The sequence below is a fragment of the Cajanus cajan genome, chromosome 7 (genome assembly GCF_000230855.2).
Source record: "Cajanus cajan strain Asha chromosome 7, NIPB_CcT2T_4, whole genome shotgun sequence".
NCBI classification, from domain to species: domain Eukaryota; kingdom Viridiplantae; phylum Streptophyta; class Magnoliopsida; order Fabales; family Fabaceae; genus Cajanus; species Cajanus cajan.
In genome coordinates, this window is record NC_138523.1 from 44181518 (window position 1) to 44207859 (window position 26342).

At 37.1% G+C, this 26342-nt stretch overlaps 1 protein-coding gene across 4 annotated transcripts in view; it reads right to left on the reverse strand.

Annotated features, from left to right (window-relative positions):
* The window catches only part of LOC109793567 (ARM repeat superfamily protein), a 54193-nt gene that overhangs the window by 11922 nt on the left and 15929 nt on the right, over positions 1–26342 (reverse strand). For 2 of the 4 annotated variants that reach the window (XM_020353045.3, XM_020353038.3), the window contains exons 26-42: positions 21860–21991; positions 21698–21750; positions 21571–21619; positions 15301–15359; positions 14542–14681; positions 14282–14454; positions 12220–12348; positions 12056–12141; positions 10909–11024; positions 10709–10821; positions 10401–10524; positions 10106–10227; positions 8963–9131; positions 8646–8862; positions 7512–7833; positions 738–877; positions 70–191 (exon numbers count right to left, since the gene is read on the reverse strand). In XM_020353045.3, coding sequence (XP_020208634.2) covers positions 70–191; positions 738–877; positions 7512–7833; positions 8646–8862; positions 8963–9131; positions 10106–10227; positions 10401–10524; positions 10709–10821; positions 10909–11024; positions 12056–12141; positions 12220–12348; positions 14282–14454; positions 14542–14681; positions 15301–15359; positions 21571–21619; positions 21698–21750; positions 21860–21991 — 2266 coding nt within the window. Of the gene's footprint in view, positions 1–69; positions 192–737; positions 878–961; positions 1363–7511; positions 7834–8645; positions 8863–8962; positions 9132–10105; positions 10228–10400; positions 10525–10708; positions 10822–10908; positions 11025–12055; positions 12142–12219; positions 12349–14281; positions 14455–14541; positions 14682–15300; positions 15360–21570; positions 21620–21697; positions 21751–21859; positions 21992–26342 lie in introns of those variants that run through there. The other 2 variants (XM_083059793.1, XM_083059794.1) reach the window with 2 other exon arrangements.

The following is a 26342-nucleotide window of genomic DNA, read 5'->3' on the forward strand; positions in this document are numbered from 1 at the left end:
AAGTGGTAAAAAAGTGGGAGATGAAATGATTATGGATGTTGATTATCTTTCCTAAAAAAAGAAACACACCTAAGCCATTTTCATCTGTCAGAAACCTGCTCAAAATGTATTCACATCTGGTCATGAGCATAGTAATTGAAATTTTGCTGACTTCAGATCTTGTCAAATTCCAATTGACTTCACTAGAATAACTAACGACAATATATATAATTGGTCAACATAATGAGATGATATATAATAAAACTATAAAGCAAAGAGAGAATAAAATGACTTAGATCAAAGCTGGTTAAAATAAACAATGAAGTATAACAAGGGGGGAAGTATGACATTGATGGCAAAGTCAGATTAGTTATTTGCTAGGGTGAATTGATCAGATCTCATCAATGGAAATTTTAGGAATTGAATAATGCCTTTATTTAGGTCTCTATTACAATGACATAGCAGGAGTTACTAATCAGGCGTCTAAATAATTCATAATATTTTTCTTCTAATGTGACTACATAAATCATGAATTTGTGAGGAAAAAAAAATTCCAGAAAAAGTAGGCAATTGTACACAAAAATGCATGATAAAGATAGATTACTAGAAGCATCCATGATATTTATTCACCATTTCACAGATGAGAATTTAATGGAATTCTTCCCAAAGGCGTATTGCCATCAAGTAAAATACAGTTTATGCTCCGGTATGTTATAGAAAATTTACTAATAATTAAATAAGCTTTCAAAGGATGGCACCTGCTCAAAGAAAATAACTTCTGTAAACAAGTCAAGGAAAATCTGCTGCAGTGAGGAGGCATAAGCTCTACAGTCTCAACAGGTAATGAGCAGGTGCGTGATGCACAACGATCCAATGTGGATATAAGTCGCTGCAGAATCTGAGAACATGCACATTGTTAGAACATATGAAAATTATCCAGCTGGATCTTTAATTATTTTGAATATTTTAGAGCATCTAAGATTATCTCTTAAGATTAATTACCTGTTTCCTTGGTTTGAATATCCATATATTTCATGATTTGTTTCCTTATTTAATTAGGATTAGAGTCTAGTATTAGTATAAATTAAGGTTATTGCTTTATGTTTTGTATCTCATGTACAACACATTACAATAACTAGAGTATATTATTCAAAAACCCAACTTGGTCTGACAAATTCAATCACCAAAACCAGAGAGAGGTAAGTAGTCATATTCATGAGAAATCCTTAAATATTGCCTGTGATCCTAATCTTGATCTACTCATTGCCTCAAGAAAAGAAAAGAGAGCCCATGTCAAGTATCTGATATGACAATATGTGTCTACTAAGCAAATTTCTGTGCAGCACCAGAGTTTCACTTTAGGCATTGATTCCAATGGAATTCCTAAACACAAGAAGAGATGAAAACTGGATTCAAGACAAGAATGAAGAGATGAATGCATTTGAAAGATACGAGACATGGGAGATCATAGAAAGACCAAAACCAAAGAAGGAGACAGGTTGCAACTTGCAAGTGGATACACACAGTGAAATATCAGTCTGATGGTGCATTGAACTGGTATAACTTTATAAAGCAAGATTAGAGACAAAAGGATACACCCAAACTTATGGGATTGATTATGATGGGAGACATTTGCTCCCATAGAACATATGAATACACTTGAATATGAATAATTTCTTATTATTGAATCTGAATAGGTACAATAAAATAAATAGGCAGAAAACATAATCAATCCCTAAAGTTTAGGGATTTAGATAAAACTAACTAAAGAGAAGATAAACTAGTATATCTAAACTATATCTTATAGAATTATCTTAACACTCCCCCTCAAGCTGGAGCATATATATCATATGCATCTAGCTTGTTACATATATATGTTATCCTAGGACCATGTAAAGATTTAGTAAAGATATCTGCAAGTTGATCCTTGGAGCAAACTGAGGAGGTCTTGATGATACCGGAGAGGATCTTTTCTTTGATGAAATGGCAGTCAACCTCTATATGCTTTGTTCTCTCATGAAAAACTGGATTAGAGGAGAGGTATAAAGCTGACTGGTTATCACAAACTAGTTCCATATGACCAACCTTGCAAAAATGCAACTCTTGAATTAAGAATTTTAGCCACAAGAGCTCACATGTGGTGTGAGCCATAGCACGATATTCTGCTTCTGTACTTGATCGTGCAACAACACTTTGCTTTTTACTCTTCCATGAGACAAGATTACCACCCATGAAGACACAATAGCCTGATGTTGACCGCCTATCACTTGCATCACCTGCCCAATCTGCATCTGAATATCCAACAATGTTTGTATGTCCTCTATCATTGTAAACAAGTCCTTTTCCTGGTGATCTTTTGATGTATCTAAGGATTCGAACAACTGCAAGCCAATGACTCTCACAGGGAGAGTTAAGAAACTGACTTACAACGCTGACAGGAAAGGATATATCAGGTCTGGTCATGGTGAGATAATTCAATTTGCCCACTAATCTCCGATATCTCCCTGGGTCAGGATAAGGCTCCCCCTGATTAGGCATAAGCTTCACATTAGGATCCATGGGAGTGTCAACTGGCTTACAATCTGTAAGTCCGGTCTCTTCTAGAATATCAAGGGCATATTTTCTCTGAGAAATAGCAATACCGGACTTTGACTGAGCGACCTCAATCCCGAGGAAATAACGTAGGGGACCTAAATCCTTAGTTTGAAAGTGTTTAAATAAGTGTTGCTTCAGTGCCTTGATGCCCTCCTGATCATCACCTGTAATCACAATATCATCTACATAAACAACAAGATAGATAAATCTATGTGTCGATGAGCGTCTAAAGAAAACAGAGTGGTCTGTCTCGCAGCGGATCATTCCAAATTCCTGTATAACTTTGCTAAACCGACCAAACCAAGCACGAGGTGATTGTTTGAGGCCATACAAGGACTTTTGTAATTTACATACAAGACCAGACCCCCCTTGAGCAACAAACCCAGGAGGTTGATCCATATAAATCTCCTCCTCCAAATCACCATGTAAGAAGGCATTTTTGATGTCTAATTGAAACAAAGGCCAATGCCTCATAGCAGCCATAGCTAAGAAGAGACGAACTGAGGCCATCTTCGCAACTGGAGAGAAGGTGTCGCTGTAATCCAAACCATATACTTGCGTGTATCCCTTAGCCACAAGACGAGCTTTCAATCTATCCACCTGTCCATCAGGGCCCACTTTAACATTAAATACCCACCGACAACCAACAACAGATTTTCCAGGCGGAGGTGGGACAAGTACCCAAGTGTGATTGGAGTCTAAAGCTGTCATCTCATCAATCATTGCTTGACGCCATCCTGGATGGGTTAAGGCCTCCTGTACAGTCTTGGGAATGGTAATAGAGGAAATAGCAGAGACAAAAACATAATAGGTAGGAGACAAACGATGATATGAAAGAAAGTTATAAATAAGATGAGGATTACAAGTAGAACGACTACCTTTACGAAGAGCAATGGGCAAGTCAACTGAGGTAGGTGGGGCCGGAGTAGGTGAGGAGACTGAAGCAGGAATAGAATCACATGGCTCAATTGAAGAATCATTGGGAGGAACAACAGTATGTGATCGACGCTCATAAGTTATCCCAAATCGGTGTAGAGGATGGTCAGACCCTGGTAGTGCGGGAGGATCTGGTGCCTCTAAAGTAGCAGGTGTGGTAGGAGGCACACTATGATCAAAATGAGGAATAGGCAATACCTGAGAGAGGAGATCTGAGTCAACCGGAGAAACATTTGTGGCAATAAAATATGGTGTATCTTCAAAGAAAGTGACATCTGCACTGGTGTAAAATCGATGCGTAGCAGGAGAGTAACAACGATACCCCTTTTGAACACGGGAGTATCCTAAGAAAACACATTTGATGGCCCGAGCAGACAACTTAGCACGTCTTGAGAAAAGATCATGGACAAAACAGGTACAACCAAAGACACGAGGATGAACAGAATAAAGGGGATCCAATGGGTATAATAGGGAATGAGGTACTTGATCATTCAAGACAGACGATGGCATTCGATTTATTAAATACCCTGCAGTGAGGACAGCATCGGCCCACAACTTTGGGGGTGCATTGGCATTCAATAAAAGAGTACGAGCAGTGTCCACAATATGTCTATGTTTTCGCTCAGCTACACCATTTTGTTGAGGTGTATGAGGGCAACTAGATTGATGTAGAATGCCATGGGAAGCCATAAATGATTTGAAGCAATCTGAAAAATATTCTTTAGCATTATCACTTCGTAAAATCCGAATTACTTTGACAAATTGAGTTTTGATCTCCGAATAGAAACTTAGGAAAATATTGAATAACTCAGAACGATTTTTCATTAAAAATATCCAAGTACATCTAGAAAAATCATCAATAAAGGTGACGTAATACCTATGTCCTAAAAGAGAAGGAACGCGACTAGGACCCCAAACATCAGAATGAATAACATCAAAAGGAGACATAGCTCGACTATTAATACTATTAGGAAAAGAAGCTCTAACATGCTTCCCTAATTGACACGACTCACACTCTAAGGACTCCAACCGTGAGAGATGAGGTACCATTTTCTTTAATTTATTCAAGCTTGGATGACCCAGGCGACGATGAATTAAACCAGGAGACTCAATAGATGCACATATGGTAGAGGTAGAAGGCTGAAGGTAGTAGAGACCATGTGATTCAGATCCGGCTCCAATCGTCTGTCCCGTACTCCGGTCCTGTATCAAGAAAGAATCAGAAGTGAAGGTTATGACACAGTTTAGTGACCGAGTCAACTTACTTATAGAAATCAAATTAAAGGGACATCCAGGAACTAGTAAAACAGATTTTAATGGTAGTGATGGGAGAGGTGATATTTGACCAATACCAGTGGCTTGGACTTTTGACCCATCTGCAAGAGTGATATGGTGTGGAGTTCTAGGTGATGATAGGTTAGGGAAAAGGGAGACATTACCAGTTAGGTGATCAGAAGCACCGGAGTCCAAAACCCAAGGTCCAATAGATGTAGAATGAGAGAGACAGACTGTAGAATTACCAGTATGAGAAACAGTGATGGAAGAAGAGGCCTGTTTAGTTGCCTTGAATTGAAGATACTCTTGGTAATCATCGGTAGATAATGTGATTGGATGATTGCCCTCCGGTTCAATCTTGAGCTCTGGAGCTGAAGTTGGAGATTGAGTCACATTAGCTGTCTTGCTTGGAAAGCCATGCAAGGAATAACACCTATCTCATGTATGTCCATCTCTCTGACAGTAGGTACAATGGAGGTTTCCTCTACCCCCTTTACCGCGACCACGACCTCGACCACGCCCTCGACTTCCACGGTCAGCTGTGCTAGAGATAAAAGTAGAGGACTCAGATTCTGTGTGAGGATCTGCCTCTGGTGAAGGGACCCGAATCAATCGATCTATGAGTTCTACTGTAGGAATGACAGGATTTGTCAAGATTTGATCTCGAACAGATCCGTAATCTTTGTGGAGTCCTTGAAGGATAAACACCATGAACATATTATCAAGTTTGTTTATTATTTGTTGAGGATCATCACTAACCAACATTAGCTTGAGCTCATCAATAGTGGATTGAGCACGATTCAAATACGTTGGCAAATCATTATCAACCATACGAAGAGTTTCCAGACCATGAACAGACTCGTATATTCTTTGGATATCATTGGCATAGACATTTCGAGCCTTCTTCCAAATATCATAGCATGTCTTGTACGGACGAAAATGCACCATTAATTTAGGCTCAATGGACTGCCACAATAGAGATACAAGTTGATAATCTGTCCGTTGCCATTCATCTCTCACCTCTTTATCAACTTCAGACGCCCTTTTAGTAAGATGATCATAAAGACCCTGACCTAAAAACTACATTTCAACCGCAGTGGACCAATCCAAATAATTTTTACCATTAAGCTTTTCAGATGTAATAGTAGGTGATCCAGAAAAGGCAAAGGAGACCAGGCCCCTTTTGGAAGATTCAATTTTTGGGTTCTCCTTGGGAATCTCTGCCATGAGGAGAAAAAGAAGAAAAACACCAAACAATCAACCACGAACAGATACCAAACAGCCACAGAACTTCAAGACAGCAACCAAACAACACCAAACGACCACGAAACTCCGAGGCCGCAACCAAACGACCTCCAACAGACCACCTAGAGTGTGACCCACTACCTGAAAAGGGTCAAAACGAGAAGAGGGAGGGCCGACGAGTCCAACGGAAGAAACCGCGTCGCAAACGGAGGCTGGTAGGGCGGCGCGTGAAGCCCACGCGCCGGCGAGCTTCCTCAACGAGAACCGCGCGTGGGAGCGCGTGAGGCGGCGGATGACGGTGGGTCGCGACGGAGAGGCCGATCGGCGACCTCTGAGTGTGCAGGCGGTGTCAACTCCGGCAGCCGCAGACAAAATTCGAAAACCCTAGAAACCCTAAATGTTGGCGGCTGGATTAGGGTTCCTGGACCAGAGTGCTCTGGTACCAACTTGAATATGAATAATTTCTTATTATTGAATCTGAATAGGTACAATAAAATAAATAGGCAGAAAACATAATCAATCCCTAAAGTTTAGGGATTTAGATAAAACTAACTAAAGAGAAGATAAACTAGTATATCTAAACTATATCTTATAGAATTATCTTAACAAATACAATATGGATCATCTTCTCCTTAGCATTGGCAATGCATTGTGGTTGGGAAATGCACTAATTTGATGTTAAAAATGCTTTCTTGCATGGAAATTTGGAGCAAGAAGTCTATATGGAGATCTCACTTGGATATGGTACGACTATCGAAGAAAAGAAGGTTTGCAAATTAAAGAAAACCATGTATGGCCTCAAGCAATCCCCCTGGGATTAGTTTGGAAGGTTCATACAGGCTATGGTATTACTTGCGTTTCAGGCAAAGTCAAGAAAATTGTACCCTTTGGGTAAAGCATCCTCAGGAAAGCAAACTTATAGTGCTTTTGGTTTATGTCTTTATGTAGATGATATAACTATTGCAGGTGATAATGAGCTCCAAAAACAAATTCTAAGGGAGAAGTTAATTGCTTGAAAAAATTCTCAGAAGGTATACTTACAGTGCTCTTGGGAAGTTGAAGTACTTCCTTGGGACACAAGGTGCCATTTTACAAAACCAGTTTGGTGCCATTTTATAAAAATGGTTCGGTTAATCGAACCATTTTTATAAAATGGATCAGTTCAGTTTGGATATTTGAAAAATCCATCCATGAACAGCCCAAGGAATGATAAATATTCATTCACCAACTTAAAGGGGAGTGTTGTAGAGTATAATTATTATAACTGATAGAATTTAATTTTAGTCTAACAGATTATTAGGCTATTGAGAATTGTAAAGTTTTTGTCTCGAGGTTCCTGAATTAAACGTGATAAAATCTCCATATATGAGTGATTTTCTTCATCTGTAATCATCACATTAGAAATAAAATTACTTTTCAATTTCCTCTAAAATCCTTTCAGTTTCAAGTTTAATAATATTATCTATCGGTGATGAACTTACATCCGTAGGAGTGTCAACTGGCAACTTAAGGATTGAGTCACCAAGAATATTTAAGATAGACATCTCAAGGGACTCATCAGCCTCTAGCACCTTTGCTGAAAGGGAATTTGAAGGAAGAGCTCGTCCACAATATCCTATAAGGAATATTTCATAAACATCTGCAATTTCTTTCCATATTCGTGTTCTGACAGGCTTACTAATGCTTGAATCTGGGCCTCCATTGGTTAATTTGGTGACATAGTCTATAAGAACACGATTGAATGCTTCAACAGCTAACCTCCAAAGTGCACTATCTTGATTGTCTCTTCTTGTAGTCATACACCTGAAAAGTTAACATAAATAGGACTATAGTGCAATACTCGTGAATCTATTGACAAAATGGAAGACATTAAAACGTATCAAGCAGGTGAATATCTTCAATCCATTAGAGTTGCATCGTTTATGGCATAAAAAAATATCAGACCAAATGGTAAAAAAATTTACAGTTGTCAATTCCAAGTGTAAAGATGTAGCTTTATGAAGAGACACTTCAGAAGTTGTTGGTGAGTGAAATGGAGTGTATTTCTCCTTTTTCTTTACCACTCTTCCCATAATTTGCTTTCAAATCAACTACTATCTTTTTTATTGTTTTCTTCTTCACTTTGAATCCACAAATAGAAGAGTTAAGTGAAACAAAAAATCCAAAATCTTTTTCGCTCTTTGAAGGCACGCAGATTTAAAAATAACTCAGAATTTAGGTTTAGAACCTAACTCAACCTCACAAAACATATGAAAAGAACCTCCAGAGACACACAAGAGTAGCATTCATCTCAAGCACAACATGCCGGGTCATTTGTCTTCTCCTCAGTTTCCAATTAAAACATTTTCAAAATCCTGTTTCAAGGTTATCAATAAAGGATAATGGTCTATGGCAGTGAGCCAAAAGATCAGATCTTTGTAGCTATAGTAACCTATAAACTCTGGAACCCACTCTCCACAGAAATTCAGTATTTCCTGGCTAGAGCCTACAGTATACAAATCTTCCAACAATAAATTTTAAATAACTCTCAAAGACTCCAACCCTTATGTGAGTTACCTATCCTAACCCTCAACAGTGAGTATCAAAACAAAATCAACATTAAGAACAATTACTACCTTCCAAGGCTTTGAATAATTTCAGGGTATATAATACACTTTTCAACTGCAGGTGCCTGCAAGAAAAGATCTACCAGAACAGGAACTAGCTTTTCTGCAAATATGTAACTAGGAATGCCTGTTATGGCTGTAGTTGATCCAGAACCTGGAGATGCTGCTACTTTATTGGGTGATATTGGAGTAGTGCCATTAGGCGCATCATAGTTAACCTGAGAATCTGCAAACCAAGCATAAATTTTACACTTTTACTAAAATGAGAATTTGAAAACTAGCTTAGATACAGCCAAATACTTCCATAACTAAAATAAGGTCAGAACCTCTTGCTTGATCTATTTTACCCTCCTCATTCTGTAAATGAGAATCCTGTCTTGGAAGATACTGCAGGAACTCTCGAAGAAGAACAGGCCACATAGAAGAAATATGCTCTGTTGGACGTAACATTGGTAAGATTTCCAGTACAGTCCGTAGCACAGGTGGGACATTCCCCTAGAAAAATAGGTGCTTCAGAAGAAAGTTTCTACTGAAAATGACAACTCTACTACAACAACTACTAAATAGGTTCTTTGAATTAAGCCGCAAGATTCTTGTTAGATGTAAAGCCATTCATATTCTTTCACCTAACAGCTCAAGTGTTTTGGGTAATTGGTTGGCGACAATTTTTTCTTTAAAAGCAAAGCAAGGTTTAAAATACCAAATGATTTTGTAAAACAAGACTACAAAGAAGTCACTTGGGATGGGACAGCACATGCTCATAAATCCTAATATGATTTTCAGTGAAGATCACATAATAATTTTGTATTATTTTCTCCCACTGTGTTAAGAACTAAATATGAAACCAAAAATGAACCACAACCTAGTGGTAGGGATTGGGATATTATACATAAAGTCATTGGTTTTAACCTCGGTTCTACCATTGTACACCAAAAAAAATAAAATGAAACAATGTATGGGGATACTTCAAGTTACTACTCCAAAGAATGCCTGAAGAGTTTTTACAACAACTACCTATGCTGCTATGTTTGTATAAACTATAAAGCAATACTAAAGATGACAATAAAGTCAAAGGAAAAAAAATTGAATGTACAACAAAGCAATTACAAGTACAAAATCCATTTTCACAACTTACTGTAACCTGTGTAAAATTTAAGCCGTAGGAATAGCATAACAGTTACAATTTAGTGACAACAGTGTTTGATTGTGTATTTTATTTAATTTCTTTTCTTAGCACACAATATGTTAGGTTCACAACGTTGAAATAACACATACTTTGTAAGCAATATAAATGTGATAAATGTAATGTGTTGTGGGTTAATATATTTTTTGTGTTACATATAGGATATTTGCTTGCTTCATATTCCCCGGTATTGGTGGAAAAACTAATGAACATAATAATAACAGTTCCAAGTTCCATCTTACAAGAGAATAAGATAGATAAGAAAGTTATCAGAATATGGACTTACAAATTCCGTTTCAAAGTTATCATTAGTTAACATGGCATGCTTCACAGCCAAATCTATTATAGCTATCAACTGTGGGTATAAAACATCATTGAACAATCCTTGGGCCTGCACATAAAGCTCTCCTGATAGATGATCAAAATATTAAGTAAAATCAGTCTCATCTGAATAATACTATCTGAAGCTAACTTGACTATGGGCATATGGAAGAAATAGAAGCCTAAAGGAATGACTGTTAATTCATAAGCAATGTATACAGAAAAATAAAACCTTCTTTAAATGAAAATCGATATATTACCAAGACCATGCAAAATCTCCTGTTTCACCTTATCACCAGCATTGCCACGGTAACTGGAAGGCTTTCTCAGAACAAGCTCATAAACATCAATTACTGAAATAAAGTAAGGCATCGGCATATTTCCCTAATTCATAAAATTCTGTCAGTACTTAAATGAGTAATTTTAACTATTTATGCTTTCTTGATTCTTATATTTATTAATTGATTAAAAGCCAACATGACTAGTGTAAAAAATGGTTGAGAATAAATTCAGCTGCCTATTCATCTACAAACAGAAGATCAGCTCTAATTGATGCCATTATCCTTACCTTCAATGAATGGGAGTTAACAGTTGTCTGTAAACAAGTTATTGCTGCAAGTGCTACCTCCTTACTACCATTCAAAATGCTATTTTCAACAAACTGAAGCAATGATTCCCAGCCTACATAGAATGAAATTAAATCAGGACAACTTGTAAATTACACCAAATGAAAATACCACATACATCATCTTTTAATAATGAACCCACCAGACCAGAAGTTACTTAAGCTTGTGAAAAAGGGAAAGAACAACCGTAATATACGTGCTATTCCACCAAAAACAAGCACAAGAGTTTCATCCCACTGCTTCTGAGCTGTGTTACGGCTGCAAAATTCATTAGAATGTACAGATATATCAAGCGATTTTGGATAGCGTATGAGATTAATGAAATATTTAACTACAGTACACCTATAGTATAAGGTTTATGTAGTCATAGAATCTGAATAAACATAGGTATACAAGTATAGGAGTAAGTATTATATACACTGTTTTGGGGTTTTTCAATCCTACTGCTCTCTAGCTTCTCTCCCTATATCTCTAGAGCTGTTATACCCGCCTCCCACAGTTTCTCTGCTGGTCTTGTGCATCAAAAAAACATATTGAAGGTCCGTTTGTTTAAACTTAAAAAAAGTATTTCTAAACAAGTGCTTTAAAAAAAAACAAATCTTTAGAAAACAGATAGGAGTTGTTTTTAAAAAAAAAAAACAGAAAACTGTTTTTTTAAATAGTGTTCTAAGTTTAAAGAAATGGACCCTATATCTTGTCTTTCTTGTGATAATGTGATTTAACACATCAGCCGTCATCAATTGATTGCATTGCAAGTTGTGGTCTGCCGAGCTAGTTAAGTTGTCATTCATTGATCTCTCTACAAGTTCTTTGTTGAGTTTGTTAGTTTATTGCTAATTGGTCTTGAAGCTCCTCCACGTAGATACTTTTTAAATTGCAAGTCTGATTCATTGGTATTGGCAGAGTTTAAGTCTTCAATTTGTCAGGTTTGGTATATTCAAAAGAAATCGAAAGCTTATGTAGCTTCAGCTTAAGATAGAGTGTCGATCAATGTTGGTAAACTAAAGTGTGCAAGTGTCATAATTTAGTCATATTTTGAAATTACCATCAGTATATTTTACTTCTTTTAAATTTCAATATGCAAAACAAAAGGTGTAGATAGTTAGTAAATACAGGATCAAAACTTCAGGGATCAGCATTATGTACACTGTTCCAGTTCATTTTCAGTGATTTTTTCTCCCTTGCTTTTTTCTCCACCTTTCATGCTCCCCATCTTCTCAAACAAATGTATCATGAGGCTACAAATAAAACAAAATAAGTAATACAGAGTAAACTTCAATTTTACATACCTATGATGAATGAGCATGTGAACTGCTTTTCCTCCTCGAGTTCCAAGTTCTTTCCCTTGCCATTCATCTTTTGATGAAGTAGCAGCCTACTTATCAAAAATCAGATTGAACATCAGCTTATACTGAAGAGAAGCTCATTTCAGCTTCCAGTAGTTTCATCTTACCATATGAGAAGCACGATCCAGTGTAGGAAATACATAATTCCAAAGACAATCTTCCCACATGCTCTTTGAAAGCTTTTGCCCATGAGTTCCTAAAGTTTGGAACAGTGTCCTGACAGCAGAATTCCTCACCTGCAAAGCAAAACTTTCAGTGCCAGAAAGCTTTCACATCCAGCAGCATAATAGAGAGCAATTTTATTTAGGAGTTAATGGGTTTTGCTTTATTGTTGAAATTTGACTAATTGGTAAAGTAATAGTAGAGAGAAATGAAAGTTTGAAGGTCTATTTAATTGGTCACACGTTGTAACATTGTATTTAGGAAGAAGATCAGCTTAATGATTTATGGTGTCTTGGCTATGCAATGTAATCGAAACCCTGTTGTGATGCACAAGAGACGCAACAAATGATGCCTAGATTTCTGCTACTTTACTGAGATTTCTTTAATTTTGTCTTCAACACTCTCATTTACTATGGGAGACAGCACTAAAAATTCAACTCATCAAACAATAGTTGTTCCCTCCTTGAGCTTCCCCAAAACCCATCAAAATCAGAAACTTAATCATACAGATAATATTCACTGCTCCCAATTTGACACTCACCCCTACTCTCACAGGGACCCTCCTAACCTTTAATTCTAATTTCCCACCCCTTCCATTTCCAATCCAAGAACTCCAATACTTTAAAAGTACCTTCATCTTCACTGTTCACCTTCTATAAATGCATGGGAGAAAACAATTAGAAACCACATTCCTTCTGAATATTCGTGGTAGAGGCAATGAATTCAAGATATAACTATCACATCTAACTGTAACTACATTCTAAGCAGCTGGGATAAAAAGCAAAAAAAACAATCAAATGAGTGATTTAAAACTTTCAACGCAGAAGTCAAATTCTAAAGCTATATCAAGCTGGGAAAAATATAACTCTGAACAGTAATGCTAGTACAAGACATCTTCCTTCTCACTGAGCTCATAAAACCCACCAGTTCTCACAAAGGATTCTGAAATACTGCTTGTTCTCTTTCATACAAAGAAAATAAGCATCCCAAGTACCTAGCCCTAGATGAAGCATGCCATTATATAAGAAAATATAACACTGGCATTTAGAAATAACCATTCATGTGCTTTCACCCATTAACTTGAGCTTTTGGGGTAGCTAATTCAAGACATGGTCACAAGGTATTAGAGCCTCTGCGGCATGTATTCTAGAGTTCAATCCTTGTTGCACATTCTTCAAGATAAAAGTTAAATTTCTGCATAAGGTAAGATAGGCCTATATATTGTCCTTGCCTTGTGTCCAAAAGATTATTATGTCTAGGGACATGTCATATATAAAAGCTATCACATGATTTCCTCCAATAGATTGAACTTTTGTGATGGTTAGATCATGACAGGAATCTTCGAAGAACCATCCACCAGGCTTAGCTTATCTTATAAGAAGAAAAAAATCATATTCACATAAGCCAAGGGAAAGAGAGATAAAAAACCACTGTTAGTTTGTCATCTCTAAAAATTGCTTATGACAATCCTTCAACCAATGTTCCCATCAATGCTATTTGTAAGTTCTCTTTCAAAGTGTATCAAAAACAGAAATGAGTGATACCAGTTAAGATTCAATTAAGAGGGGAACAGTAAGAGAGGGAGATTCATATGCACATACCAGGTAAACTAAAGGAAACTCCATTGTTAAATAGCAAGATGGCAATAACAAGATATCCATCTTTACACATAAGAAATGTTTCAACTTTCAACTTACAGCAAGGAAGCCATTGGCTTCCATAAATTCTCTTTCAAAGTGTATCAAAAACTGAAATGAGTGGTGCCAATTAAGATTCAATTAAGAAGGGAACAGTAAGAGAGGGAGATGCATATGCACGTACCAGTTACACTAAATGAAACTAAATTGTTAAATAGCAAGATGGCAACAAGGCAACCCATCTTTACACATAAGAAATGTTTCAACTTTCAAGAAGTACCTTCTGGTAGAAAGCAAGAAAAGTAGGAGGGGGAAAGTGGAAAATTAGAAAGTAAAAAAGGATTAGAAATTTATTAATTGTAATTTGTACCTCTGGTCTCTCATCTGCCCCAAGGTTTTGAAGTAACGAGAAAATGTAGAATAGAAGCTTCTCATAATCAACACCATGTCCAGAAGAAGCCTGGTCTCTCACATGATGAGAAATACTGTGTGTTTGATCCTCCATCTTTTTGCTGTCTATCTGCCTCACAGTGGAACTAACACCTGAAAGGTAGAACCATCATAGAAGACTCATAAGATTTCAGAATAATGACAGGTTACAAACAGATGGCTTGACAACAAAATATGAACCTGTTTCCTTTTCTTCAAAAGGTCCATTGAGAAGTCCCTTTGCAATGAAATCAGTCATAGTCCACAGAAGTCCAACTGCTGTCAAGCTTATGTTCAATTCAGTCTTCTGAGCACTGTATGCTCCTGTCACATCAACACACCTGTAATATTTGTAATAATACATAATACATATTAGACAACAGAAGGAGCCCATCTAGGAGCTAATATATCTTCATATTCATGTGCACAGGTGACACATATATGCATGTCAGTATGTATGTGTAACATAAACACAACTTTTGAATTTGGGCTAGATCTAATTCAACCTCAAAAGACAGCTTATAAGAAGAGGATTGTTCAAGCCTTTATAAGCTTTTGATTAGCCATATCTATATTCTAAGAGAGATCTTAACACACCCATCACACCCAAGATTGAACATCTGAAGGTGGAGGTTTGCACTAGTAAAGTCGTGGGAGTCCAGACCAGGTAAATTTTTGGACAGTTAGGGTGGCCAATATCAGACCTATGATATCATCTTAAATTTGAGCTATGCCCAAGTCAACCACAAAAGTTAGTTCGTGAGATGAAGATCGCCCAAGCCGTCATAGGCTTTACTTTAGTTATATCTCTAATCAATGTCAGATCTCAACAATATATCAAGGAGGAAGTCAGAAGTTTTTTTTCTCTCAGGATTGCAGCTCACTATTGTCAGAAAATAAAAGAACTCGTATATACACATGTATGTATGCATGTAGGTAAGCTGGAACTAGAGATCTCACACTTGAAGGCAGCCTGTAGGTAAGGCAGACAGTCCATCGTTCATTATCACTCTAAGGTTCTAGAAAGAAACAAAAACAGGAAAATTAGTACATACAATAATGTTACAGAGAAAGGGTAATGCTAAAAACTTTTTAAAAAAAATGAAAGCATATGAATTATTAGATCAAATATGAAAATGAAACCACAGAAAGTCTTTGACAGAAAACTTAAAAAGTAAGCATAAAGCATCAAAAATTGAGATTCAAGAAATGGATACATGACTACGGAATAGAATAAATTCATAACTGATGCTATTTCAAAATGATTCCTAAGTTAACTTGTAGATTGTAAAGTAATGAGAACTGACATGTATCAAACACTTAATAGGCATGCACTGATCAAATGACAGTTTAGATTCGTGTTTTGAAAACTCCATATGTAACATGAATATTAAATTCATGCCTTGAAAATGACATATTACCAAAAAAACTCATGATTATGACACGTGTGCCCTTAATTTTTTTTGCTTCAAAAAACATCAGGGGAAAAAAAGATGAATCAAAAGTACACCAGAGTTTGGTGCAAGAGATATAAAAAGGAAAAAAAGAAAAAGTCCAAAAGAAAATAAAACCATACTTATCAGCTAGATCTGTATATAAACAGACTGAGGGGAGGAAATCCAACAGACACAAATCATGGCAGAACAGCTCTAAAGATGACATTTGTTTGATTTAGAAGTAGAATTCAGAATTCATAATCCTTTTTTGGTAATTTTAATTAATTAAATTTTCCTGAGTTATCTGTATCCGTAGATTAAAAAAAAGAAAAATCTACAGCACACCATCATCTTCAAAACCAACACCAAGCTTACTCATACACTTGAAGTTTATGAGAGAGAGAGTTGAGAGAAAATCAATAGACTGTATTATGATTAGAAAATAAGATAATGATATCTGTGGGATATCACTTACATATATAGACCTAACAATCTAGCCAACTTGATGAGTTGGTAACAGTAAACAGAAAAACAGAAAAACAGAAAAGATACAGAAAAGATATGCAATATTAAAACAGAACTAATAAAGGTATTTATTAATATAATCTCTTCTCTAATACACCCCCCACAAGCTCAAGGAGGATGAGACAGATCTGATGGATCAGCAACATTGAGCTTGGAACGCAGCGACAGAAAACGCTTGGGAGACAGTGCCTTGGTTAAAAGATCTGCATATTGATGCTGAGCAGGAATATGTGAGACAACCAGAGCTTTACTGATGACTTTTTCTCGAACAAAGAAGATGTCAAGTTCCATATGCTTAGATCTTGCGTGTAGAACAGGATTGTGAGACAGTGCTACTGTGCTTTGATTATCACAGAGCACTGTAGGAGTGTTTAGATGAACTTTCAGTTCCTTTAGAAGGGATTGGATCCACAAGACCTCAGTGACGGCTTGAGCTAAAGCACGATATTCAGCTTCAGTGCTTGACCTTGCAACAAGCAGTTGTTTCTTAGACCACCAAGACACCAGATTAGGGCCAAGATAAATGCAGGCAGCCGAGGTAGATCTCCTGTCATTGGGATCAGATGCCCAATCAGCATCAGTGAAGGCAGTAAGATTGAAGAAGGAGGATGACCGAGCAGGAGTAAAAACAAGACCATATTTAAGAGTCCCTTTGAGATACCTAAGTATCCTTTTGACCACTTTCCAATGCTCCTCCATTGGAGAGCACATGAACTGACTTACCTTATTGACACTAAAGGCAATTTCAGGTCGTGTAATTGTTGCATATTGCAATGCACCAACTACAGATCTATACAAAGTAGGATCATCAAACGAGATTCCTGTTTTAGCAAGTTGCTGACCACCAATCATAGGAGTGGAGATTCCCTTAGAGTCTTCCATTTTAACTCTGGTAAGAAGATCTGAAATGTATTTGTGTTGAGATAGTAGTAACTGCCCAGTAGAGAGTGTTTTAACTTCAATACCCAAGAAGTAGTCTAGACTACCAAGATCTTTGAGAGAGAAAGTTTCATTGAGATGATCAATGAACTTTTGCAACAAGGAGGGGGAATTGCCAGTGAGGATAATGTCATCCACGTAAACAAGCATGTAAATAGTGGCAGATGGAGTAGAAAAAATGAACAAGCTAGGATCACACTTACTCTTGTGAAAACCAAGCTTTAGCAAGACAGAAGTTAATCTGTCAAACCAGGCACGGGGGGCCTGTTTGAGACCATAGAGAGACTTTTGTAGTTTACAAACAAGATGCTTATTGCTGGGTTCAATGAAGCCGGGAGGCTGAGACATGTAAATGTCTTCTTCAAGCATTCCATTGAGGAATGCATTATTAATATCAAGTTGTCGAAGTGGCCACTGAAAGGTTACAGCAAGGGAGAGAACAATCCGGATGGTGACAGGCTTAACCACAGGAGAGAAGGTTTCAGAAAAATCAACACCAGGTTGCTGATGAAAGCCCTTGGCCACAAGTCTGGCCTTGTACTTGTTAATGGAGCCATCAGGATTCTCTTTAATACGAAAGACCCATCTGCAGCCTATGGGTTTTCGGCCAGGAGGTAACTCAACTAAGGTCCATGTACGGTTGGCATGTAGAGCAGTGATTTCAGCTTGCATGGCAGCAAGCCAATTGGGATCAGTAAGAGCAGTTTTGACAGTTTTTGGTTCAACATTGGACAGCAAAAGTGTAGGGTTAATTCTGGGTTGAACAATCCCATTTTTTGAGCGAGTAGTCATAGGGTGAACATTAAGAGTTGTGGCTGGAGGTGAATTTGAAGAGGATGAAACAGTAAGGGAAGTAGTGCTGTCAGGTGTAGAAGAGGGAAAAGAATTAGACTCAGAGGAACCAGAACTGGCAGAGATGGCAGGTGATATCACAGGAGAGGAAGGTGGGTTGTGTGAACAAACAAGAGAGGGAAGAATAGAGACAGAGGTGGCAGGGGTAGAGGTTTGATTTTTTGAAATAAAGAGATCAGTATAGGGAAATCTGTCTTCATTGAAGATCACATCTTTGCTGATATAGATTCGGCCAGATCTGCTTAAACACTTGTAACCTTTATGACTAGGTGAGTATCCTAAGAATAGACACTCTTCGGACCGGGGTTGAATTTTGTGTTGATTATAGGGTCTGAGTAATGGAAAACAGGAACAGCCGAAAACCTTGAGAAACTTATAGTCTGGATCCTTGTTATGAATCAATTTATAGGGTGATTGAAATTCAATAGAGGAGGAAGGTAGTCTGTTGATTAAGTAAGTAGCAGTTAAAAAGGCATGATCCCAAAATTTTAGTGGCAAGGCCGAATGATGAAGCATTGCCAATCCAAGTTCAACGACATGTCTGTGTCTTCGTTCAACAGTGCCGTTTTGATGATGAGCATAGGGACAAGTGAGTCTGTGAATAATGCCTTCTTGTTGAAGAAATGGAATTAGAGTGCGAAATTCACCTCCACCATCCGTTTGAACAGATTTGAGAGGTGTTTGGAATTGTTTCTCAGCCAGGACCTTAAAATTTTGAAAATTGGAATACACATCTGATTTTCTACGAAGGAGATAAATCCACATGTATTTGGTGCAGGCGTCTACACACGTTAGAAAATACAAATAACCACAACTAGATTCTAATGATGCAGGTCCCCAAACATCTAGAAAAACAAGTTCAAGTGGATTGGAATAAACAGTAGTAGATAGTTGAGAAGGAAGTCTATGAGACTTGGCAATACAGCATGAGTCACAAAAATCAGAAATTTTATTAATAGTTGGAAGATGAATATTACAAGTTTGTAAAGCTTTAGTTAGGGAATCATGATGAGGATGCCCTAACCGTAAGTGCCACTGTTTATAGGTATTTGAAACACCATGATTACATTTTGCAGAAAGAAAAATACAAGGATCAGATTTTGGAAAGGCTGAGTTCTGCTCAATGTCAACAGTGAAGGATTTCTTCTTTGCCAGATGCGGGTGAAAATGATAGAGACCATCTTCACCAAGTTTCCCTTCAAGAAGAGTCTCGTTCAAATCCTGTGATTTGACAAAACAGGAATGAGGATAGAAAACGAAGTAGACATTGTTGTCTTTAGCAAATTTTGAAACACTTATTAGATTTTTGGTTAAACTGGGAACAAGTAAAAGGTCTTTGAGGGACAAAATTTTGGAGGGATGCATAGGGGACTGAAACATATTAGAACCTATTGAGGCAATAGATGTACCTTGGCCATTGGCCATCGCAATGTGTTCTGCACCAGTGAATTGAGCGCTCTGTAGAAGGTATTGAGGGTCTGGGGTTGCATGGTGAGAAGCACCAGAATCTGGGATCCATGCGGTGGCAGTGTTAAGAGTTGGAGGAGCATGAACATGTTGAGCAGGAGGAGCAGTGCGTGAATGGCTAGACTGATTGGAGGTTACTGCAGGAAAGGTGAATCCAGGAGGTGGAATACCAGGACCAGAAAAGGAGCCACCCAAAGGATAAGAGGGCCATGGGACAGGACCAGACTGTCCAAGCATATTAACAGTTCCATAGTATGGAGCAGCACTAGGACCAGGGTGCTGAGGCACATACCCAGATTGAGAATTGGGACCATAGGTGGGGTAAGGAGTAAACAAAGAATGAAAAGGCAACCGAAAACCACCCATGGATAGACTATGGGAAAGCTGATAGCACGTGGAGGCTTCATGTCCACGTTTGTGACAAATTTGGCATTGAACAGTGGACCCACGATTTCGTCCTCCACGAGATCCACGACCACGTCCTCCATGATTATTGAAGCCAGCTTGGGGCTGAGGTGAAAAATTCTGAACAGTATTAGGTGAAAGGTTTGACATCTGGGGTTGCTGGAAAGCCAAATTGACGTTAGGAACACCAGTTGGGACAGAAGTGGCTTGAGCAAGATTGATGGATAGGGGTTCTTGGACGACAGCAGCTTTTGCTTGTTCAAGTCTTGCTTCCTGAGCAAGAATCATGTTCTCAATTTCAGTAGGAGAAAGGATGTCATCACGGCTGATAAACGCAGTGACAGTTGAAATCAGAGAGTCATATTCAGGTGGGAGACCACCAAGAATGCACTCAGCATGTTCTCTAGGCGAAACGGGACTGCCAATCGAAGCAAGAGTCTCAACAATAGTACTGATGCGAAGGAGATAATCTGAACATGATCTTGTGCCTTTCTTGATGGTGCGAAGCTCTAAACGTAACTGTGTGGCTTTGATTTTGGTGAGTGACTGAAAATGCTGAAACACCATGTCCCAAATCTGATATGAATGACGACATGAGACAACACGAGCCTGAATTGGTTCGGAGAGTGTTGTGAGAAGCCAGGAAAACAGCAGAGAATCCTTGCGATCCCAGACAGTGTATTCAGGATTGATGGCATTGGCATCACGATCCTCAGCAGTAAGAAACTTCAGCGGGATTTTGGGATTGACAACAAATCGTTCCAGATCGTGTGCGCGAATTACCGCGGTAACCTGTTGCTGCCAAGTTAAAAAATTCCTGTCATCTAGTTTGCATGTGACAGACTGCGAGAAGGTGTGCGAGACAGAATTGTTGGAGGTTGCGGAAGCGGAGGCCATTGGAGCAAATCAGAGAGAAAGATCACAAGAAGACGCGCAAGACCAGTGCGAGCAGAAATCAAACGAAGCAGCGCTGCGAAGTCGAACAGAGAGGACGCGAGCAAACAGGGAATCGCGCGAATCAGAAAACAGAACGCGCGAAGGAGGCGCGAGATATAGAGGCAGCGCGCAAAGAGGGCGCGAAAGGCAAAGCCACACAAACTGGGAGAGAAGAAACCCGGATCTCACCGTGCTCACGATGATACCATATGAAAGAGAGAGTTGAGAGAAAATCAATAGACTGTATTATGATTAGAAAATAAGATAATGATATCTGTGGGATATCACTTACATATATAGACCTAACAATCTAGCCAACTTGATGAGTTGGTAACAGTAAACAGAAAAACAGAAAAACAGAAAAGATACAGAAAAGATATGCAATATTAAAACAGAACTAATAAAGGTATTTATTAATATAATCTCTTCTCTAATAAAGTTTGTAAGAGTCTATTTGGATAAAAAATTTCAAAGGCACTTGTAAGAAAAAAATAAAATTAGCTTCTCCATAGTGGGTATAGACAAAATTAATTGTCTTGAAAAGGTCACCAATTAATAATGGGTATTTTTCACAATCAAGATCACAAGTAAATAGAGAAGTACTAATAATCAACTCAATATACCAATAGCCTCATTGTAACAACAAATACTGCAAATTAACTGAATATACCTGGAAGCCAAGGGTAACAAGATCCTTCTCCGAAACATCTGCTACAAACCTTACAGTATGACAAAGATACTAGATTAACCAAAGGATTACCAATAGAAAGGTGCATTACGGGCATAAGAAGGCCAACCTCAACATTTCAAGTATATTAGGCCAGCTGTAATGAAGTTTTTCTCCATATCTCTGGAAGAATTTATAAAAATTGATATCATGTAAGCAAACAATGAGGAAATAAAATTAAAAAACAAAAAAACAAAAAAAAAAAAACTTGACCAATCAGCAATAGCATTACCTCTAAGACATGCAAAAGAATTTTCAAAGATCCAACACGAACATCTACACTTTGAGTAGAAAAATAAAGAACCTTTAGAGGAGATATGACAGAACACTCGAGAGACCTCAACTTATCGATATTGACTTCCATCTGCATAACATGGTGTTGTAAATAAAAATATCTTAGAAGATTTGATATTATTTTAGGAGATTTGATATGATTTTTTCTTATTTCTTTTATATTTATTTATTTTCATAGTTACCTGTTTTAGGGACAAATGTATCTCTATAATAGGGGAAGAGGAGACTGTAATGAGCAAGATACAAATTAATAATATCCTCTCTTTCAACTCATGGACACACATTAAGTTCTCTTAATAAATTATGGGTTGTTACTTGTTAGTAAAGTATTTTAAATAAGGATATTTATTACTTGTAAAAATATGTTTGTACAAATTAGGAATTTAGATTGATTCTTTGTATCCATGATTGATTCTCTTGTGCCTGTTATGTGATTATAAATAGAGAGGATGTGTGTGGGAGTTTAGATATCCTTTTTCCACTCTGCTCTGCCACAAGTGGTCCCCATTAACGGCTGAACAATACATACAACCACTGTGCATCTCAATTCCCTTTCCATCATGAATCCTTTGTCCAAGGTGCCTAGCCAATTTGCATCACCGTTTTCAGACAATCACCACAATCACCTTGATCTGCCATTGCACACACTATCACACATTGCCAGTCTCCAATGCATGTGTATAGGCCGGCTGCACAGTTGAACAACCACATCTTAAAATGTGGGTTATGGGCCTAACTCAACCCTTTAAAACCTACTCATAAGACGAGGATTACCCCCCACTTATATACTTTTTGTTTGCCATATCTTTAGTCGATGTAAGACTTGGGTTTTTCCCAATATCACCAAATTGATGTGTGAGGCCTTTTCCACCAACACTTACCTCACAACAGCTGTTGAAGATCTCACATTCACTAAAGATATAATCAAAATATAGTATATAAATGGAGAGCAATTTTCATCTAACAATCCGATTTTATAGAGTTAAGTTAGGCCCAATTCTAAATTCTTAAGATGGTATGAGAACTATAAAAAATCCATTAAAAAGGTCACCTACTATTTGTACATGCACCAAGCCCAATAGTATTGAGCATATGAGGGGATGTATTGGAAAAAAAACCAATCCACATGAGCGTATCCTAGATCCATCAAAAGAGTCACTCATTATTTATCCACGCATCAAGTCTAATAGTACTAAGCGTGAGGGATGTATTGGAAAAAACTTAAGTCCCACATTGGCTAAATATATGGCCACAATAAAGTATATAAATAAGGACAATCCTTATCATACAAGTCAATTTCGTAGAGTTGAATTAGGCCCAATCCCAAATTTTGAGATGGTATCATAGTCAATCTTAGTGAGTGTCATGGCTTATCAAGCCACCCGTTATTGGACTGCTATCGAATAACCTGTAAATGTCCAATCCTACAAACTTCAAGTTCAAGAATCAAGATGTCTAGTCTTCGACGAGAGAGGAGTATGTTGGAGATCTCACACCAACTAGGGATATGGCTAAAATATAGTATATAAGTGGGGAGCAATTCTCAATTTATAATTTGGTTTTGTAAGGGTAAGCCTAAACTCACATTCTCAAAATAACCCTCCAGTTGTCTGCTCTCTTCAGCAATCCTTTCTGACCTTTTTTTTTTGTTGATTCCTCATGGCCTAGAAGGATCCTCCATAGACTTTGGTGCTTTCATGACCCTTGCTATTTCTACTGCTGATTATAATGATCTTCACCAATTGTATTTATTCCCAAGTCTATAAGTTAGCCATGGTTGTGTACCTAGCAATATTTAATGAGATGACAACTTTACACGCCAATGGGACTTAGCTTGTCCCAATAACTACAAACAAGATTATAGTTGGTTATCATTGGGTTTATATAGTTAAGATTGGACCAAGTGGTCATATTGATCGATTTAAAGCTCGCTTGGTAACTACAATCTATACGCAAATATTTGGTCTTGATTGTGGGAATACCTTTTCCATGTGGCCAAAAATACTTTTGTTCATCTCTTTCTCGCTATGGATGTCATACGTCATTGGTATCTTCACCAACTAGGATATTAAGAATGTTGAATTGCACAGTGAACTAGAGGAAGTTTATATCGATCAACCCCCAAGTTTTAATATCTTGTGACCTATGAAGCACGGATACTTCAATTTGCTTCACGTATCCATATCCAATACGTATCCGACATGATACTCTTGGATACTTCACCGATACGTGTCAATGAAGTATCCTACTTGTCATCCCGTCGTGATCCCGGTTACAACACTACTAGCCTTTAAAAATAGTATAAAATTTTATTCAATTTCGATACTTTCAGATACTTCACCGATACTTATTAGTGATACGTATCGATAAAGTGTTCAAATTTTTGAAAAATTATGAAATATCCATTACAGCTAAATAAGATATAGAAACATAGAACTATTGATCCTTGCTGAACTATAAATGAAAATTGTCTTCTATATAGATAATTTTAAGAAAGGAATGAAATTGGTAATATTAATTCTATTTGTAAATAATAAAAAGTAATTTATGATGAAATGATTTATAATTTATTTACTTTTAGTAATGTACAATAAGTATGTTTTTAATTTGGATTTGCAAAATAGTTATTATATATTTAGTGTTTATGAATTTTGATCAAAATTACAAGTACACATTTATTATATTGTATGAACATTGATATATATGATGACACGTATCTTACAAGTATCGTATCCTATATATTTTTAAATAATCGTATCGCCGGTATCGTATCGATGCATCATAGCAAGGTAATCTTAGACTTGTATATCAATTTTAATATGGATTTTAGGCTTGTATGTAATTTGGTAATACTTATTTCACTAATTTAATCTGTTTTCTTCTTTGCAGGCCTGCATAATGAATCTGGACGAAAATGAGGTTTTTAGGCAACTCATGGTTGCTAGATCTGGTCATCCTCCATATGACCAATATACATCTTGGAATGATAGAAATTTATGGCATGAAATTTCTAGGAAAATTTTTGAATCGAATTCTTATTCCCTTAAACCTTCATTTTCGGACATACTTGCAACTGTGCATAAATATCATGCTATCTATATAGAAGACCCGATGTTGAGCGGAATGCATGCTAGTTCCCTCAAGACATCTATTCAACTTGTGTTTGGGAGCTCATTATCAGACCACAAAGGCGCTTTAAAATTTCAAGACATAGAAACATTGGAAAATGATGTCTTTTTAACCTGTTCTGAAGCTTACATTGAACTTGAAGATGTTGGATTTGCTAAAAGCTTCAAAGTGCAACAATCGAGGCCCATTATTCCTCTCACAGCATGTGTCCAGGAAATGGAAAACTTGCAGAAGCAGATGGGTTATAGGGGGCCTTTAGCAGTCCAGTATGCTGAAGATTTGAAGCTTCTATCAACTACTGATGAACAAAAGTAGTGGTTGCTCCAACATCATGGCCCAACATCTAGTAGATATATTGCCGTATCAAATGAAGCACCAAAATTCAGAACAGGTTTTCTTCTTAGAGTTTTAAATGATAATACACAAAGTTCTCAACACTCTATCTCTTCAAGTAGCTCTCATAAAAGAAGAAAACAATGAGTAAGTGAAGGTACGCAAGTTACGCATTTCCTTTGCAATTTAAAAATTATTCACAACTAGTTCTAAAGCAAATTAATTTAGTGTGTACCTACTGTCACATATCCTTTAGATGTATGTGTAGAGTTGAGGACTAATATGCTTATACAATATAAAAATAGTGAAGACCGCTACCTAGGGTAACATATCCTTTAAATGTATGTGTAGAGATGGGGACTAATATGTTTATACAAAAATTTCAACTCAAATATCACCGGATGAAATTAGCTGTTCAGACTTAAATATGCTCATCTATTTTTTGACTTCATAGGTTATTGGATCAACATGATAATTTTAATATCAATAAACGATTATTCTACTTTACCTACTGTAACATATTCTTTAGATGTATGTGTAGAGTTGAGGACTAATATGCTTATACAATATAAAAATAGTGAAGACCGCTACCTAGTGTAACATATCCTTTAGATGTATGTGTAGAGATGGGGACTAATATGTTTATACAAAAATTTCAACTCAAATATCACAGGATGAAATTAGTTGTTCAGACTTAAAATATGCTCATCTATTTTTTGACTCCACAGGTTATTAGATCAACATGATAATTTTAATATCAGTAAACGATTATTCTACTTTATACTAATACAGATTGCTGCTGTCTCAGGTGCTGCTTCTCCACCTGCTGCCCCAACTTCCTACTATTGTTATTTTGTAAAGGATGTTTAATTATTATATGTTTGAATGTAACAATTATTATTTTGGATTAATATATTGAATTAATGATAATTAAACATCCTTTACAAAATAACAATAGT